Below are 18,660 nucleotides of genomic sequence, written 5' to 3'. Positions count from 1 at the left end.
TCATACATGCTTTAAAATACCCAAATCAAGGTCTTGTTATACGATGTCCGATGGCAATGAAGGCAGCATACGGTTAATAGTTCAGCTTCATGGGTTCTACTGACCTCTAGTGGTCGTGAGAGGAATCCGCTGAACTAGTCATCAATTTACATCAATTTAGGAAACAGAAAAGTACTTTTAATATGTATGTAGCGCTTTCAATTACCTGTTTAGAAACATTGATTGCAATAAATTCAAAACATGTTTTTTGTGTTGAATAGTAAAAAAAAAACAAAGTTATTTTTCCCCAGTGGGTACTTTAATTCCATTTGACATTACAAATATAGACAATACACTGGAAAACAAATAACTTAACAGGAATGTGTAAAAAAAAAATTGGAAATTTCACAAAGTCTAACTAATCGACCAGTAATCTGTGCATCTACATATTTAAGTAAGTACAACTTGTTAGTAGTGTCTCAAAGATGTAAGAGCATGTAGATGTGATGCTTCATCAAAGTCTGCATGGCAGCAAAGGAATGCAATTGACCGAGAAGTCAAAGTGTGGGCCACAAACGGAAAAAAAAGCGTGGATGATTTGATCTTTAAAATCACACCCAATGCATGAAAACATAAGTTTGCATGTGTCCGTCAAACTACACAGCAAAGTGTTGTTTTTCTAACACAATGAAAGCGCACTTTAGTGAGGAAAAAGTGGCATTGACGTGTCATTTGACAACATTGACTGCGACAGCGCTTCTTTAGGGAATAATGTCTGTTTTGTTAGCAAAACCTGCATGCTTGTACCTTTTAGTAGGTGTAGCATTGAACAAAATACATAACAATCTGCAATATTGTGTTTAAGAAGCTAAAAATCAGGCTTCAATTGCAGCTACAGGCAGCTTGTTGCAGGCTGCTTAAAGCCTGAAAGCCATGCCCAGTTTAGCATTATTCGTCTTGTGTGTTGGACATGCATTTTTCCTAGCTGTGAGTAACACTTTCTACTCTTTTTAATGATCACTTCTAAGTATGTTATCGCTAGAAATGAAGTGTGAGCACATTTGGAGGTCTTGTTAAGACATTTCATGTAGATCACAATGAGGGTCGTGGCTTAAATACCCACTACAACACAAGTACAAAACTACCAAGGGGTATTGGGGTCACAATGAAAAATAATGCAAAAATAAAGATGCAATTTCATAAGGGAAAAAAAATGTTTTTTTAATTCAGAAATTTTTTTTGTATTTTAAAATGTTGATTTTGCAATTTTAAACATTTTTCTCGAAAAACTTTATTATTCTAATTTTCCCAACTTGTATTACATTTTTAGGGAACATACACATTGTTCATAATTTTTGTCTTACATTAAAATGTTGTTTTTCAATTCGACAATTTCCCTTGTTTTCATTATTTTCTTTTTACCTAATTTGTACTAAATATTTAGGGCACATACAAATTGATATGTATTTTTTTTATTATTTTAAAATATTTTTTTAGCAATTTTATGACTTTTTCTCTCAAAACATTATTTATTCTCATTGTTGTATTTTTTCCAAATTTGTATTTCCGCCTCTCGCCCCAAGTCAGCTGTGATAGGCTCCAGCATTCCGCCGCCATACTAGTGAGAATAGGCGGCATAGAAAAGGGATGTATGGATGGAATTTGTATTTGATTTTTTATTTGGCATAAATACTATTTTACTATTTATTTGTGCGTATTCAGCAGAGCCTCGATACTCCTTTGTGCGATACTACTTTGCCTCAATTATTGTTACCATGCATTGGAGACTAATCAATTTCATTGTCAATGTACAGCATTAAGCCATATTTACCTCTTATGTCATGAAATGTGTACGTAGTTGAGAGTAAAAACTGAAACGCAAACGTCATCCGTGCCTAAATGCTCACACAAAAGAAGCCGAAGGTGAAGCTGAGTGTGTACTCTCTAGTATAGTGTAGTATCGGGGCTACTGCAGGTAGCGGTAGACTTTGAAACAGTGGTTTCCCGAATCGGCCACCACCACGTGTCCGTCGGAGGTGAGCGCCAGACCCTGAGGGCCGTAGAGCGGGTCGGCTGACGTGTTGATGTAGGACAGGAATGAACCGCTGCCATCAAACACCTGAAATAAAAACGTCATAGTCGGTGGGGTGGGTTCGCTCATGGCCGAGATGGAAAAAAGGATCTAATAAAAAAGAACTAGAAAATCACTCGGAGAGCAGGACCCCCCCCATATTGTCATTTCCAGTATAAATATTCCTTCATTCATTCATTTTCTACCGCTTATCCTCACGTAACGAACGCTCGTAACAAACAAAACGATTTCCATCCCGACTACACAGGAAGCTAAATAGCTCGTGGAGATCTGCGTTTGCTCAGCATGGTCATCATTTCCGTTCGGTTTGGTTCCCTGACCTGAATCCTGCTGTTCCCCCAGTCTGCCACGATGATGTTCCCGTTCACGTCCACCGCCACTCCCGTGGGGGCATTGAACTGGCCGTTACCCTCGCCGTTGGAGCCAAACTTCAACAGGAACTCCCCGTCTGTGTTGAAGACCTACACAATGACAAACGGTTGGACTCCCAGCTCCCGGGAAAAATGAGCGAAATGTAAGGCAGACATGTTCCCTTACCTTGACTGAGTGGTTGTGGAAATCTGTGATGATGATTTCATTCTTGTTGTTGACGGCGGCAAAGTGGGGCCCTGTGTGGAATCATCCAAAGTACAAATAAATCAAGTCCTGTTTGGGCAAGAAATACAGTAATCCCTCGTTTAAAGCGGTTCATTGGTTCCAGATATAAATAAAATGTAGATAGAATGAATATAGTATTAGTTATCACCCTTATATCCATTTGCTTAGACAATAGAAAGTGTTTGACTGTGCTGAAGAAGAAATGTTCCTGTGACCCTGATCAGAGACCCCCAGACACCCCCAGGTCCTGGAGGTGCCTGGATGCGCCAACAGCAACCCTGCAGATGTTCATGTTAATCCTGCAAGAATGTGTCAAGATAAGAACTCAAAACAATAAAAGTAATGTGTCTCACATATACACACACACATAGACAAACAAATACAGCTTGTACAATTGCCTTCCCCCCCCCCCCTTAGAGTTGCACGACCATGTAGTAGGGACCCCCGAAAGAGAATAAAAAGAGAGGAGTGTGAAGTGCATATTCAGAGTGGAGAGGCATGTCACTGGGTATGTGGTTTCACTCTCCTCGCTGCGAGTAACTTTGAATATTGTTGTCTGTCTCTTCTGTATTTCTGTATTTAAGTGTTTTTACAAGTGTGACAGGAGTTTGAACCTGACTCCCCCACCTCACTCCAAACTACTCATTTTTTTGGTGCTAGGTGTTAGAATAAAATGTAGATAGAATAAATATAGTATTAGTTATCAACCTTATATCCATTTGCTTAGACAATAGAAAGTGTTTGAATGTGCTGAAGAAGAAATGTTCAGATCAGATGATCAGAGACCCCCAGCGACCCCCAGGTCCTGGAGGTGCCTGGATGCGCCAACGGCAACCCTGCAGATGTTCATGTTAATCCTGCAAGGAGGTGTCAAGATAAGAACTCATAAAATAATAAAAGTAATGACTCTCACATATACATATAGACAAACATATACAGCTCGTGCAACTACCCCCCCCCCCCTTAAGAGTTGACCATGTAGTAGGGACTCCCGAAAAGAGATGTCACGGGTATGTGGTTTCACTCTCCTCGCTGCGAGTAACTTTGAATATTGTTGTCTGTCTCTTCTGTATTTCTGTATTGAAGTGTTTTTAAAAGTGTCACAGGATTTTGAACCTGACACCGTGATGAGTACATTTCCGCAAAGAAGGATTCCTTGCTTATAACCGGTGCTGCTCAATGCTAACAAAGCCGCTAACGACTTGTGACAACACATGGAAGCACAGTTCCGACACCGGTAAGCGGTCCAATGCATACTTGTTTACTACAACATCAGTTCTGTTACTGCGTACCTGCAAACTGCTTGTCTCCGTTGCCGCGGTTACCAAACTTGGTAACCAGCTTGCCATTGACCTGAAAAATGAAGATGCAGCAGGCCTTGTTGTCCACCACTATCACGTGACCGTTTCTGTCCACCGACACGCCTTTGGGACCCATCAGCTTCCCTGAGCCGATCTTGTTCTGGAGAAACACCAAAACGCTCGTTTCAGATTCAAGGTGATGCAGACAGGAAGTTCCTAAACTCTTTGCGGATCGTGAGGGCAGGAATCTAAGTAGGGAAGCCTGAAGCTTTCCAGTGTTCGGACAATTCTTCCAAGTCCGCAGTAAGGACACCGAGGTTTTCCCAGGACAGCTGTGAGACGTAATCCCGCTAGTGTCCAGGTCTGACGAGGGGTCCCCTCCCGGTTGGGCATGCCTGGAACACCTCACCAGGAGTCCAGGAGGCACATTGACACAGTTCTCAGCTCATTTCGGATGACCGGAAACTCTTTTTCGGTTATCCGAGATCAGTCCGTGGTCTTGCACTTTCAGTTCCGACCCTTCGGGAACTTTGGGGTTCTTGCTTTGATTTCCGGCTAGCTCTGGTTTCACCACTTGGTTCTGGTACAGCGACCGTATTATTGCACCATCCACCCGTGGATCTGAAGGTCCTACCTTCCCTCACTGGTGGGGGACGTGGGGGAACAACATCTCCACCTGGGGTAGGTTCAAGCTACCTTGTATCTGAGACATAAACTCACCTTAAACTTGCCTTCACTGGAAAAGATGCTGACCCATTTGTTGTCATAGTCCGCGATAATGATGTCACCGCTCGGATGGACGGCCACCCCGGTGGGTCGTTGCATCTGGCCGGGGGTTCTGCCCCGGACTCCAAAACGAGCTCTGAACATGCCCTCGTTGGAGAAAATCTGAAAGAAAAAAAAAACGGGGAAATTCAACTCTGCGGTTTTTGTCATCCAAGAATGTGATCTTACCTGCACGCACTGGTTGTTGCTGTCTGCGATCAACACTTTGCCAGGAGAGGCGGCCACGCCCTGAAGGTTTGTGAACTCGCCTTTGTTTCGCCCTTTCGTGCCTGGAGAGCAGGAATTTGGAGACTTAGTGTTATGAACGCTGGAAAAATAACTTTTACATCGACGGTGTATAAACGCTATTCATTCATTCATTTTCTACTGCTTATCCTCACGAGGGTCGCACAGGGTGTCTTAGGGCGAGAGGCGGGGTACACCCTGGACTGGTGGCCAGCCAATCACAGGGCACATATAGACAAACAACCATTCACACTCACATTCATACCTATGGACAATTTGGAGTGGCCAATTAACCTAGCATGTTTTTGGAATGTGGGAGGAAACCGGAGTACCCGGAGAAAACCCACGCATGCACGGGGAGAACATGCAAATTCCACACAGAGATGGCTGAGGGTGGAATTGAACCCTTGTCTCCTAGCTGTGAGGTCTGCGCGCTAACTCGCCCGCCGCACCGCCCCGTAGTTGTTGAAGAGTTGTTACTAAAATTAAAATTAAAATTAAAATTAAAATTAAAATTAAAATTAAAATTAAAATTAAAATTAAAATTAAAATTAAAATTAAAATTAAAATTAAAATTAAAATTAAAATTAAAATTAAAATTAAAATTAAAATTAAAATTAAAATTAAAATTAAAATTAAAATTAAAATTAAACTATATTATGAAAGCAGGAAGTGAACAAATGTAACAGTTAGTGATTGTAAAAGTACCAGATGGAGGGGTAGGATTTAATAAGCTTTGCTTCTTCCTACTCCTTTTGGACATGTGGAACTGGGAACTGATTATGGGATGCACTCAATTGGAATCTGATGCATGTTCAAATGAAATTAAACCATTACCATTACCATTACCATTACCATATAATCTACGTTCGTGGAAGATTGTAATCCTCTTGAATGCAAAACCATGTACGGTATTTTAGTTGCATACCCTTTGATTGTAAATTGTCTTGAATGTTTCCAGAAATGTCCGGTTGCTAAAAAGGCTACCTTGTCTTTGATGTTACGTGAACTCGTTACTTTGGATCGGTGCTGAAATAGTCAAAGATAGTCATAGTACCTATCCTGAAGATGAGATCATCCTCGATGGGGTTCTCTTTCCTCCTGCCGGTGCTGTACATGCTGGACGGCCTCTTTATGGCCCTCTGTTTGACGTGTCCGCTGCCCGGCGATTTCAGCCTCTTCTTGACTCCGTCCGAGGCCGCCGACACGTCGGAAGACTTGGTGGCCTTCGTCCTGAAGGGGCTGCCTTTAATGTGCTGCTCATAGAGGCGTAGCGACAAGCTGAAGGTCCCCTCTTTGGGGACGGTGAACAGGTACTCATAGGTGCCGTTCTTGTTGTCCACTATCTCCCCGTCACCTTTGCTACCGTCCGCCGAGGAGATGTCGGCCGTGAGGACAGCGTTGCCCATTTTGCAAAGCCCTCCATCTTTGTCCTTGGTTGTGATGGTGACGGAGGTGGGCGCCCCCACCATGCAGTGCCGCAAGCCCTCGCCGGTCGCCACCGTCTCGGACGCCACAGCATTAGTGGTCACGACGGTGCCCACGTTGTGGATGGACTTCTTCAGGCCCTCCGTCTCGATATGGAAGTCCAGCTGGTGGTTCTCTCCGGGCAGCAGGGGGAGCTCTCTCGCCGAGAGCTCGGCCAGACGCTCGCTCATCTGCTTCTTCACCAGGAGGACCTCGGCCTCGGTGCCGTGGCTCAGGGCCTGCTCGGTGAAGCTGCAGCTGCTGTTGATGCCCTCCTGACCCTGCAGGAGGCTGTCCAGCTGCGCTTGAAGAACCTGCGGGGGGCGGACACCAGGGGGCAGAAGGTGCAAACAAATTATGAAGATACTTTTAGAACCAAACCTTTAAAGTCTTTTAAAGATCTTTTGGAGAGCACTAATCCATATGTTTGATCCACAAAGACCAGCATTGTTTATCAACGCGTCTGCAACAGTTTTCTGTCATGGAGGAGGTGCTAACACATGATGACCTCACCAAGGATTACCAAACCCTCAATGCTGGCACGCCTGCTACAAAGCAGTCCAAAAAAATGCAGAGTGACATCATGCAAGCCAAAGGAGCCAAGCAAACTCACGTGGATCTGCACATCAAATTCCTCATCCGGTTCTCCAGCCGATGCCATGTACTTATCTCACATTCCCCCCCAGAAGACTTACTAAAGTCCCGGTCAATGCATGCTAGACGTGGTCCCTCGCTGAACATGACATGACACACCCTGAGTGCGTGACGCCGTACACTGGCCCCATCTATCTGCAAGCAGATGCAATATAATCTGACTCCACCCTCCTTCCAGCCTGCAGGCCTCTGGCCGACTCTGACTGCAGCATGTGATGAAGAACCGCCTCCGAGGGGGCCCAACGATGCAACCAAATGATTGGATGTCTACTGAAAAGGGGGAGGTGGGGGACCAACTCAGACCAGACCAGGCAAAAAATTATGATTAATTATTAAGTCCAAATATGATGGGAATAAAGTTATTTTAATTTACTTAAATAATTATTGTAATTAAAATTGTATGAGAAGAGAGTTGAAATAGTTGGAACATTTTTAAAAATAACAGAAACATATTTTTAAAACGTCATTTGATGAGAATAAAATCAAAATATTTGTTTAAAAAAGTTATTAAAAAATAAAGTCAAAATATTATTGTTTTTAATTTTCTGTCTAATATCACTAAAATTTTTAAAAAATCACAAAAAATGTATATCTAATTTTTTTTTTATTTTGTCACGTACGGAAGTATGAGGTGGTATGAGCATCCAATGCCATAATGGGTACCATAGTAAGTGTCAATATAGTGATATATATAGCACATCATGACTGGTTCAAGACTCTTCATCCTTGTATTGAGCAAACATCAACTGCTTGTATTGTTTCTTGAATTGGCTCATCGTTGTGCATTGTTTGAGGTCCTTCCTCAATGGATGACATTTTTAGCTAATTGGTTGTTTTTAGCCTTATGTATTATTTTAGCTGTTTGAAGATGAACTATATCAGCCAGATGAAAGAAGATGATTGGCTAAGGTGGTCTATACCTTCTGCTTGAGACCGAAGTTGACCTCCAGCTCCATGAGCAAGACGCTCTTGCGCACGTTGAGTGTCTTCTGCAGCTCATGGAAGGCGGCGTGGATGTCCTCCTCGATGGAGCTCTTCTGGCCTGTCAGCCGCTGCAGGATCTCGGACAGAGTCAGCAGGGCGGCGTCGATCTCAGGTAGCCTGGAGCGGAGTCGTAACAAGGTAAGTGGTGACAGTCGACTAAAATGGGAGGATTGTTCTAGAAGGATCCGCTTGAGATGTTTTGTTGTTTTTTTTATTGCACCTTAATTATAATTTTAGGGGCAATAGTGGTGAGCATGTGACACAACCAGGAAATGATGGACTTTAAGGAGGCAAGGTTGATGTGGACCACAATGGCCGTCGTACCTCCTCTTGACTGCATCCAGCTGGTCCTGTAAGGAGGCCTTGTGTTGCTCCACCACGTCCTTCAGAGGCACGGTGGGATGTTCTCCGTGCTCGCCGCTCGTACACTCCTGGCACATGGCCGTCTCACATGGCGGACAGTAGAACTCCATCACCTAGAGCAGAGCAGAAGAGGTAATGGTATTATAACACAACGCCACCTATCTAGCGGTACTGATGTTGTGGTCTCCGTACATTTCCGCCATGGTTGGGGCAGGAGAGTAGCTGCCCCGCCGTCACCGTGGTGATGTCGTTGAGGACGGCGGCTTCCTGGCCGCAGCTGCCCGGCGAGCGCTGCAGGACGTCCATCAGGTTGGTGATGAAGAAGTTGTTCTGTAAGGCGGCCACACCCTTCTCGGGCAAGATGGACGTCTGGCGACACACAGGGCACGACAGTGTCAGGCTGTGGGCCGGGATGTAGTTCTGCAGGCACCTGAGCAAGGAAGGACAGGAAGGACCTGAAGCACCAGTCTTCTATAGTCGGTAACATGCTAGCCCCCAGCATGCTAGCATATTTATATATAGTATATATATAAATGTGAGTTTTTGTGAATGAAAATGGTTAAAATTCTTGTACGCTGAGGCCGGCAATGCTAGCATACTTGATAACGCCTAGCATAATAGCGCTAAAATTAATGATATAAGAAAATGTCTGAAATGCTAACTCTTAACTATTGTAAAACATAGCATGCTCTATACATCCGTATGAGTTCATGCTAACACTAGAAGTGTTAGCATGATAAAACCTGGCTTGTCTCTAAGCAAGTTTAGACAAGTTTAAAAAAAGCTACAAGATGTTAACTGTTAAGATGGTAACGTCTACAATAATAGCGCTAAGTATCAATATGTTTACACCTACGAAAATGGCTGAAAATGCATAGTAACGTTAGCATGCTAACACCTGGCATAATAACAGCATTTATGTTAGTCTATAACTATGAAAATGTCCGAACAGCTAACATGCTAACTGTTAATGTGGTAAAAACCCAGCACGATAGCGCTATGCATCTCTGAGTTTATACATAATGGCATGCTAACAGTAGCAATGCGAGCATGCTACCTTGCACCTAGCTTGTGTCTAAGCAGGTTTAGACCTATGAAAATGGCTCTAGCAATCTTAACATGCTAACCGTTAACATGGTAACACTTACTATAAATAAAAATTATAAAAATGCTAATATGCTAATGTTAGAATGCTAACAACTGACATAGCACTATTATTCATGTTAGTCTATGACAATGAAAATGGCAAAAATGCTAACTGTTAACATGTCACAACCTAGCATGATAGCTCTATTACTGTATCTATATGAGTTTATACATAATGGCATAATAAGCATAGTAAAACTCGCAATGTTGGCATGCTAAATCTTGCTCCTAGCGCTAAGTATGTTTATACATTTTATAAAATGTCTAAAAATGCACTAGCAATCCTAACATTGTAATTGTTAGCTTGGTAGCACCTAGCATGATGGCACTAAGTATCATAGTCTGTACTGTACATGCATACTGTACATGCATGCACATGATAGGACAGGCTGTGAAAGCATGGATCGTATCCAATGGGATTCTGCAGACGCCACCAGAGCGGGAGAAATCCCAGCATGCCTTTTGTTGAACACAAACAAAGGATTTGTCCAACAGATACATTGGTGCTAAGCGCACTGTGCACAAACACAACAGGAGTCTGTCAAAGTCACACATCAGCAAAGCGGTGGGCGGGATCAGTTGTCTGATTGGCTCTAGCTTATGTCAGGAATTGGCCTTGGTGTAGTATTTATTCAACCCCCACCCAGGCCGCTCACCTCTCACAGAAGGTGTGCAAGCAAGGCAGCACTTTGGGGTTGTGGTAGCGGTCCAGACATATGCTGCAGATCAGGAACTGCTTGTCGATCTGGTGCACCACAGGGCTGGGAATGGTGGAGCCGTCACTGGCCATCCTAAAGGTGGGACACGGCAGCCCCTCGGCTTCCTCGCCTGCAGCCTGCACGACAGACGCCGGTCATACATTTACACGCCCGGTGCAGAGAATGTGGTGCAAAACCATCCCGACAGCCAATAAACACATCTCAAACATTAAACTTAAATATTAGATATCATGAAAACAACAATTAAAATGAAAGATTAACGTATTCCATTCAATGTCCAACATCATCTACAATAAAAATAAGCTGTTCATTTACTGTGGTCTTATTCAAGGAAAATGAATGACCAAATACTGTAAATATACATATTTGAATTCATTAAAAAGTGCCCATACATACAGTAAGTACATTATCTAATTCAGTTTTAAAAATGGAATTAATGTGGTCATGAAATCAATACATAATTAAATTAATTACATCAAATATAAATGAATAAACCCAACATGCAATAAATATATACTCAAATTCATTCAAAAAGGGTTTTATTTTTAATAATTATTATTTATTTAACAATTAATTATTATTGTTTTATTTTTAAATGGCATGAAAAAAAATTTGCTCAATAAATCCAACATGCAATAAATACATAAATTAAATAGATTTAGGGAAAAAAAATTAAACAAGTTATCATAAAATAAATACATAGTTAAGTTGATTAAATAAATACATAAGTAAATCCAACATGCAATAAATCTAAATAAAATAAATCTGAATAGAAATTCATTTTTTTATTTTTAATAATAATTATTTATTTAACAATGAATTAATATTGTTTTATTTTTAAATGACATGAAATAAAATTTAACTCAATAAATCCAACATTCAATAAATACATAAATTAAATAGATTTAGGAAAAAAATGTAAACAAGTGATCATAAAATAAATTGATTAAATAAATACATGAGTAAATCCAACATGCGATAAATATAAATAAAATAAATATGAATAGAAATTTAATTCAAATTGGTTACAAAATAAAATCATATTTAAGTTGATAGAAATATGACATTAAATAAAAACAAATTAAATTCAAAATAATTAAAATTAATACATCAACATGGAATGATCATACTCAAATTAATTTTAAAAAATGGACTAAATGAATAAATAAATAAATAAATACACAACTAAATAAATACATGAAACAAATGAATCCATCATGCAATAAGAAAAATGCCACCATAATAATCAAGGGTGTACCTAATGTTGAGGGCTGTTAGAGCAACCGCCAGGCAGGATGTTGCTCTTGAGAAGCACTTTCATGGCCTAATAAATATTGGATGAGGCAGGCCGGTCTGCAGAGAGGAGCGCCAATCTCCAGAAATAAACACGTACCCACAATGCAGCAGCCAGTGTTGCCAGTGCTTTCATCAAGTGACTTTTGTTATCTGGCTGACTGTGAAAGTATGTCAACGGCTTTGCACGTTGAACTGAACGGCGCCACGGAACAAGGCCGCGCAGGAGCCTCAAGTCAACCCGGGTGAACTCCTTCCCCCTTATGTCCCGTTGGGTCCTTTCTTTTCAAGCACCCTGCGTGGAATATCGATGTGGTCATTGACAAAGCCCCCGGGGCAGAGCTGCTTCCAATTACGGCTGGAATACAGTGATGTCATGCGATGATGTCGTCCGCCCGTCATCTGGCTCGTGTCAACGTCTCTGCAGCGGCGGCGGCTAAACCACGGCCGCACTACAGCATCGCAAAACCGATTCATGGCTTTCACCATGCACCCAAAAGGTGTTTTAGGCCTGGAGGTGTCATTGAAACACCACTATATATTTATTTTTAAATCAAAATGTCATACTTCTTTATTCCCACAGTTTTCCCTGCCTGTCTTCCCATTTGCAAACAATAAAAATGATAAGAAAAACGTGATGTTACACAGCAGAGTTGGACATTTACCAGAATAAAATGATAAATTGAGGAGAATGAAGTCGTTAATTGACGAGAAAAAAGTTGGATATTTGTGACTTTTCTCTTCAATTTTATTCTTAAAATATCAGATTATTATTTTTTTCCTAATGTGGCCCCCTTTTTCTCATAAATAATGGTAAATAATGTAAATAACAACGGGGTTAAATCACTGTTGCTGTAGTACACTGCTGATGCAGATCTCATACGGCTTATAGATATAAAAATTTTAATTTAATATATATTATTGTATATTATATACATTTAAATTTAATATATATATATATAAACTAATACTTGAAATATTTATATATTTATAAATATATATTTAAAAAATGTTGACTTTTTATTTATTTAAATTTAATATATATTATTGTATATTATATAAATTTAATATATATATAAACTAATACTTTAAATATTTATATATTTATAAATATATATTTAAAATTTTAAATTTAATATATATTATTGTATATTATATAAATTTAATATATATATATATAAACTAATACTCGAAATATTCCAAAAAACGAAGTATAAGTGTGAGCCTCACTGTTGCCCCCTGAGGCAAAAAGTGGTACTGTGTAGAAAAAAATGCCAACAATTGAAGCATTTCTAGGAAAAATCCTAAAAAAATCTATTTTGCGTCTTTATCAAACATCAATATCAATTCTATGAAAATACTAAATGACACCAAGCAGCATCCATAAAGACACACAGCTAAAAGTGAGAGAAAGAAAGTTGTTTTCAAACCTACAGTATGACTACTCCATTACCTCAAGTATTCAAGTACAAAGTACATAATCGTGTACGTATACGGTACACGGCATCATCACGTACCTGCAGAGTTGAGGCGGACAAAGCAGAGCTTGATGCGCTAGAACGTTTCCATCATCACAACACAACGCTGTGCACTGCTGGCACTCCCGCCTCTTACATAATCCCATCCGCCCGTCTGCAGCTACAGCCATCCCTGCATGCTGGACGCCGCTGTCATCGTGACCTCACAAACAGGAAGTGAGGTCACGGCCCTGACACACAACAACGACGCAGCATCTTGTGTGTGTGTGTGTGTGTGTGTGTGCGGTTCTCACAGTGAGGCATCAACAGGCGTCCCGGCATCAGCAAAGAAGATCCTTGAGGGATGAAATAGTCCTGCAGCCGAATCACATGACTCGCCGAGGAGGACCAGCCTCCTCCCTCTCCTCACATCGCTTGCATTCTTTGCTCGCCCCGTCACCTCCACTCAACTCCCTCATCCCTCCTCCCCTTCCCCTCCTCAAGGAAATGTCTGCAAGGAGCATGTGCAGCATGATGGGAGGGAGGGGGGGACAAATGAGGGCCCGGCAGATGGATTCAGGACCCCCCCCAACACCCACACAGAGACACAACGGGATGCTCGGGTGCTGACTCATCGTGCATGCGCATAACGTACCAAATGTGTACAAAATGATGTAACTTATATTTCCCATGTTGGGAGCGGACTGGCACGTAGCTTTATTTCAAGATGTGTAGTGAAGCCTACTTTACATCAGCGTTACTTCACCATGGCGAAGGATGTCACTCGAAACATCAATGGCTTGAAAATAAACACCTCTGATGTCAAATACCACTAACGTCACCCATAACGCTCGGAATTGTACAGTTAGCATAGCAATGTGGGCCAACACAACATGTTAACAGGCTAGGTTACCTTATTTGCTGAAGAAAAACGAGTCTTACAACTCGGGTAGCGTCATTTTAAGATGTGTAGCGAAGCCTGTCTTTACATCATTGTATGTATTATCGTTAAAAACGCCTCTAAAGTCACGCAACACAAGAGACATCACGCAAAACCTCAACGTACGTCATGAGCCTTCGGTCCTAGCTCGTAAATAAATACGATTTAGCATTTGAGGTTGTACAATTTAAACGGCGGTCATGATTTTCGGAATTGTACGCCTGTAAAGTATAACTACAAATACTCGTTTTGGGAACCGTACGCTACAAACACCCGTCGTGAATGAAGTCGGACATTAGCAATGCTAGCGTAGCTCTGTGAGCTAGCTAACATGCTAATATTACATTTTGACAGCAGCATCATGCTAGGTTAGCCCATTCACTGGATTAAAAAACAATACGATCACCGTCTGGAGCTGATTTGGCTGACAGCTTGATTTAAGGACGTGTAGTGAAGCCTATTTCATGTAACTCATTGTATTTTAACAGCAACATCATGCTAGGTTAGCCTACTTGCTGAAAAAAACATGTCTGTAGCTGACTGATGGATAGTTGACAGCAGCTACAGGATGTTTTTACTAGCCTATGGGGACTACTATGGGGAAAGCATATTAACTTGACTTTTATGAAGATACATCCTATATTTAATATTTAGTGGTGTGTAGCTATACAGTACAGGTCCTGAGATTACTATGGCACAAGCCCCCGCCCCCAAAATGACTGATCTTGAACTCATCTAATCTAAAGCGTCCACCGGGGGGCAGGAAGACGAGGTCTGCTAGCCAGCTCACTTCCGGTTTGATATTCTTCCCTCTCAACGCGACAACATTTTGTCCTCAACAGGCGATCGCTGGACGCTCTACGTCAGCCTCCCGCTTCTGGCGACACGAGATAAGACGACGGCGAGCGTCACGTGCTGACGTCTGGTCTGCTGATGCTAAATGTGCAAACGAGACAGACCCGCCATCATACATGTCGTCTGCTGAACGAGGCTATAAGAACCTTTACAAAATACATAATAATAATAATAATGTATTGTAATTACCCTTACGGGTATTATGTGTAATGTGCTGTTTGTTGTACTTGCATGTGTTGCCACGGAGAGATATGTTCCGGGGTTGGGAAGGAAAAGGATGACGGACAGGAAGTGAGGCAGAACCCGGATGTTAGAGAGCTGTAGGCGCGACAGAAGCCCTTGTTAGGAATCATTGTTCTTTGGACTTTAATAAAAAAAAACGACGGTTGTTCCGCCCGTCTGGTCTGGAGTCTCTGTGCTTAATCATTCAAGGCAGATTGTAGTCATGAAAGCTCGGCTTCCTCATAACAGATTTCCGGTGCTACTGAACTTCGTCACTTCCTTGTACCGTACCTTACAAAATAAGAGCCTATATAGACCAAGTAAAGCTCCCTCCACACTAACTAACCTACTACCTGCCCCCCAGCACGCATCAAGCAGCTTTAAGCTCACTCATCACGGCGACAGTTTTAGCCCAGCGCCATTGACGCCAACTTACGCTCTAAGGCAACAAGGTCACTCTGGAGTCATACCGGAAATAACACCCGAGTGTTTTCCGGTCGCCACACAAAAAACAAACAATAAAATAAGATGAACATGTATACAGTACAGATATTCCCAGAAAATACAGTCACGAGAATAAAAAAAATATGTTAGTATTGGAAAATGCTAAAGAAAGATATCACTTATTAGCAACAATAAAATAAAAAAATGAAAATGGGCACAACAGTCAAAAAATATTCACTTATTCCTTCTATATTCTACATTCATAGAAATACAAGTATAATAACTATAGGTTATTTTTCTCAAAATGTGGAATAAATAGCAATGAAATAAAGAGATCAATAACTGTAAACTACAACCATAAATACATACTTTGACATTAGAAATAATCTGTAAATATTCTAAAAAATCTTATAAATAATACAAATAATACACGAAATACAATTATTATCTGAAATGTATATAGCTTATATAATTATGATAATAAATAATAAGTGTTATAACGATAGCTTGTTAGTAGTAGTAGTAGTAGTGGGGGGTGATAATTACATCCTAAAACATAAATAAATATGTATAAATACTGCATACATCCTAAAACATAAATAAAGATGTATAAACACTGTATAAAAAACATAGAAGAGAACTGAAGAGGTTGCATCTGAAAACGGTGTCGCCCAGGCTAACCCCGCCCACCTTACGGACAAAGCTGTCACCATGACAACGCTACAATGCGGTCCCCCCAGCCCCTCCCCTCTTCTTTCAAAGAGAGAAAGAAAACTTATTTGCATTTCTTTCCGTGACTGATTGTGAATGCTTTTATTTTGGAGCTCTAAAGGACCACCTGATTGGCATGCGGGACACATGCACGTGCTGCCCGCCTACTTTTCATTTTACCAACACCATGTCTCGTGGTGGTCTCCATCACATACTCATCATCATCATCATCGTCATAGTACACCTTCACCCTCAGCATCCAACACAGATAAACTGATGAACATACTAGTACACATGCTGGTACTACACACATACAATTACACATACTGCTGTTCTCTTACACATACTAGAAATACCACTCCTCATGGTAGGTAACATGCCAGCTACACGTGGTACTGGAACATATTACTGCATGTACCACTCCACATCATGACGTGTGTGTGTGTACCTACATGACGCGGTTGCGTGTGTGTGTGTACCTACATGATGCGGTTGTGTGTGTGTGTGTGTGTACCCACATGACTTGGTTGTCCCTGTGGAGGGCGGGGTAGGGCTGGAGGTGGTGGTGACGGCGTTTGAGCTTCGGCATCCAATTCTAAAGAAGTAAAACACAGAGGTGAGGTTCCTTGAGTACATGTCTTGTACTACTGTAGTGCTCCTAAAGGTCAAACACACTCCAAAGAAATACTGCATGTACTATAGAATGAAATACATACAGTCATACTAATGTATAATAATATAATATTTCCTAATAGAAGACTTACTGTTTGTCTTGTCCAGCACCCAGCGGAGGAACAGCAGTGTAGTCTTGTATTATCCAACATGTTACTGTATTGCAGTAGCCAACATATTATTGTATTGCAGTATTGCAGTATCCAGCATGTAAAAAGGAAAAGTCAGTGTAGCGGTGAAAGCCACATTGATCTGACAGCCTTCCTTCCTGCAGGATAAAGAAGGATTGGGAGGATCTTAATCCACTCGCTTGGACCGTGACATGGCCAATGACATGGCCAATGACCGCTCACTTGACCACACGTCACCGATGACATGACCAATGGCCACTCACGTGACCAATCACACGACCAATGGCCACTCATTTGACCAATGACACGACCAATGGCCTCTCACGTGACCAATAGCACGACTACCCATATGACCAGACCACTCAGATGTCCAATGACCAATCACATGACCAATGACCACTCAAAAAAACACTGACTTGGCCAATTACCACTCATACTGTATGTATCCTATGACGTGACCAATGACCACTTGCATCACCAATGACACGACCAATGACCAATCCCATGACCATTGGTCAATCACATGACCAATGACCACTCAAATAACCACTGACTTGGTCAATTACCACTCATACTGTATGCCCTATGATGTGACCAATGACACGACCAATGACAATGGCCAACAACATGACCAATAACTACTCAGATGACCGCTGGTCATGTACTGTATACGACATGATGTATGGGTGTATGACATATATCCAGTGACCCCCCCCCTTTCCCCCCATTTGAAAGACTGCCTGGGTAAGCAGGAGCCTGTCCCAGCTGAATTTCAAACTATGACATTATTTCTTTATTTGTCACAAATATTGTGATTTCCTATCCTAATATTATTCTTATGGTGAGCCACGTGTTGCATACGGTACCGTGGGGTATTCCCAAAAGATTCCCACCCTACTCCCAGGACTTGATGCGGCCCAGCTTCACCCAGACTCGACCTCCAGTGGCCCCCAGTGAAAGTGAGTTTGGAGGCCGCTATAGGAGCAACGGGCGCCATCTGCTGGCCACTTCTGGCCAACGCAAAACAGTGGATGGATACTTTGGGCCGGTTTCTGTTACCACGTGACTTTAAGGTTCAAACCAGTAGTTCAACCTGACCTGTGGACAAGTGTGGAATGTGCAACGTGGTCATGAGGGTGCAGATGTTTGCAAGAAATCATTATATCAATCATCAATGAAATCAATGATATAATAATCATTATTATATTATTAATTAGCCTATTATTATTACTATCATCATTATTCTTCTTCTGATTACTACGACTACTAGCAGTAGTAGGCGAGTATTAGCCTGCTTTTGCCCTATTATATAAAATTTGTCAGAGATTTTTTTTGTAAAAAAATAAAAAATCAATAAAAAATATCAGATTATTTAGGAATTATTTAGAGGGGCTTAAGAACATTTTAGGGGGTGCTGAAACCCCCCTAAAATGAGTATTAGCCTGCTTTTGCCCTATTATATACAATTTGTCAGAGATTTTTTTTGTAAAAAAAAAACAATAAACATTTTTTAAAAATCAATAAAAAATCCCCAAAATTATTTAAGGGGGCTTAAGAACATTTTAGGGGGTGCTGAAGACCCCCTAAAATAGGCCAAGTATTAGCCTGCTTATTGGCTTGCT

At 41.3% G+C, this 18,660-nt stretch overlaps 1 protein-coding gene across 8 annotated transcripts; it reads right to left on the bottom strand.

Annotated features, from left to right (window-relative positions):
- Window positions 1–209: 209 nt before the first annotated feature.
- Window positions 210–17,160, bottom strand: trim2a (tripartite motif containing 2a). Of its 8 annotated transcripts, XM_058066170.1 has the most exons (13): window positions 13,378–13,539; window positions 13,124–13,273; window positions 10,251–10,429; window positions 8,641–8,878; window positions 8,410–8,561; window positions 8,022–8,202; window positions 6,038–6,761; window positions 4,924–5,024; window positions 4,690–4,857; window positions 3,961–4,129; window positions 2,609–2,679; window positions 2,392–2,532; window positions 260–2,098 (listed from the first exon to the last, which is right to left on the bottom strand). In XM_058066170.1, the coding sequence occupies exons 3-13, from the start codon at window positions 10,382–10,384 to the stop codon at window positions 1,946–1,948; spliced, it is 2,232 nt and encodes a 743-aa protein (XP_057922153.1). In that variant the 5' UTR covers window positions 10,385–10,429; window positions 13,124–13,273; window positions 13,378–13,539; the 3' UTR covers window positions 260–1,945. The 8 variants fall into 8 exon arrangements, 7 of the variants coding, with proteins under 7 accessions (XP_057922194.1, XP_057922179.1, XP_057922170.1 ...); XM_058066211.1 differs by lacking the exons at window positions 10,251–10,429; window positions 13,124–13,273; window positions 13,378–13,539 and adding exons at window positions 16,754–16,830; window positions 17,000–17,160 and having other exon boundaries at window positions 210–2,098; window positions 4,701–4,857; window positions 4,934–5,024; XM_058066196.1 differs by lacking the exons at window positions 13,124–13,273; window positions 13,378–13,539 and adding an exon at window positions 16,754–16,827 and having other exon boundaries at window positions 258–2,098.
- Between the last annotated feature and the right edge of the window lie 1,500 nt (window positions 17,161–18,660).

The sequence above is a fragment of the Doryrhamphus excisus genome, chromosome 1 (assembly GCF_030265055.1).
Source record: "Doryrhamphus excisus isolate RoL2022-K1 chromosome 1, RoL_Dexc_1.0, whole genome shotgun sequence".
Taxonomy (NCBI): domain Eukaryota; kingdom Metazoa; phylum Chordata; class Actinopteri; order Syngnathiformes; family Syngnathidae; genus Doryrhamphus; species Doryrhamphus excisus.
The sequence above is the reverse complement of the archived record's forward strand: the minus strand, read 5'-3'. Positions and strand labels throughout refer to the sequence as shown.

What these genes read in the sequence shown, in the direction of transcription:
- trim2a (XM_058066161.1), bottom strand. Translation starts at nt 17,059, where the DNA reads ATGTTGGATAATACAAGACTACACTGCTGTTCCTCCGCTGGGTGCTGG. An exon ending in CGGAGACAAGCAGTTTGCAG is followed by an intron (nt 2,680 to 3,960) that starts GTACGCAGTAAC and finishes GATTCCACACAG; the next exon opens with GGCCCCACTTTGCCGCCGTC. An exon ending in GGGGGAACAGCAGGATTCAG is followed by an intron (nt 2,099 to 2,391) that starts GTCAGGGAACCA and finishes TTTTTATTTCAG; the next exon opens with GTGTTTGATGGCAGCGGTTC.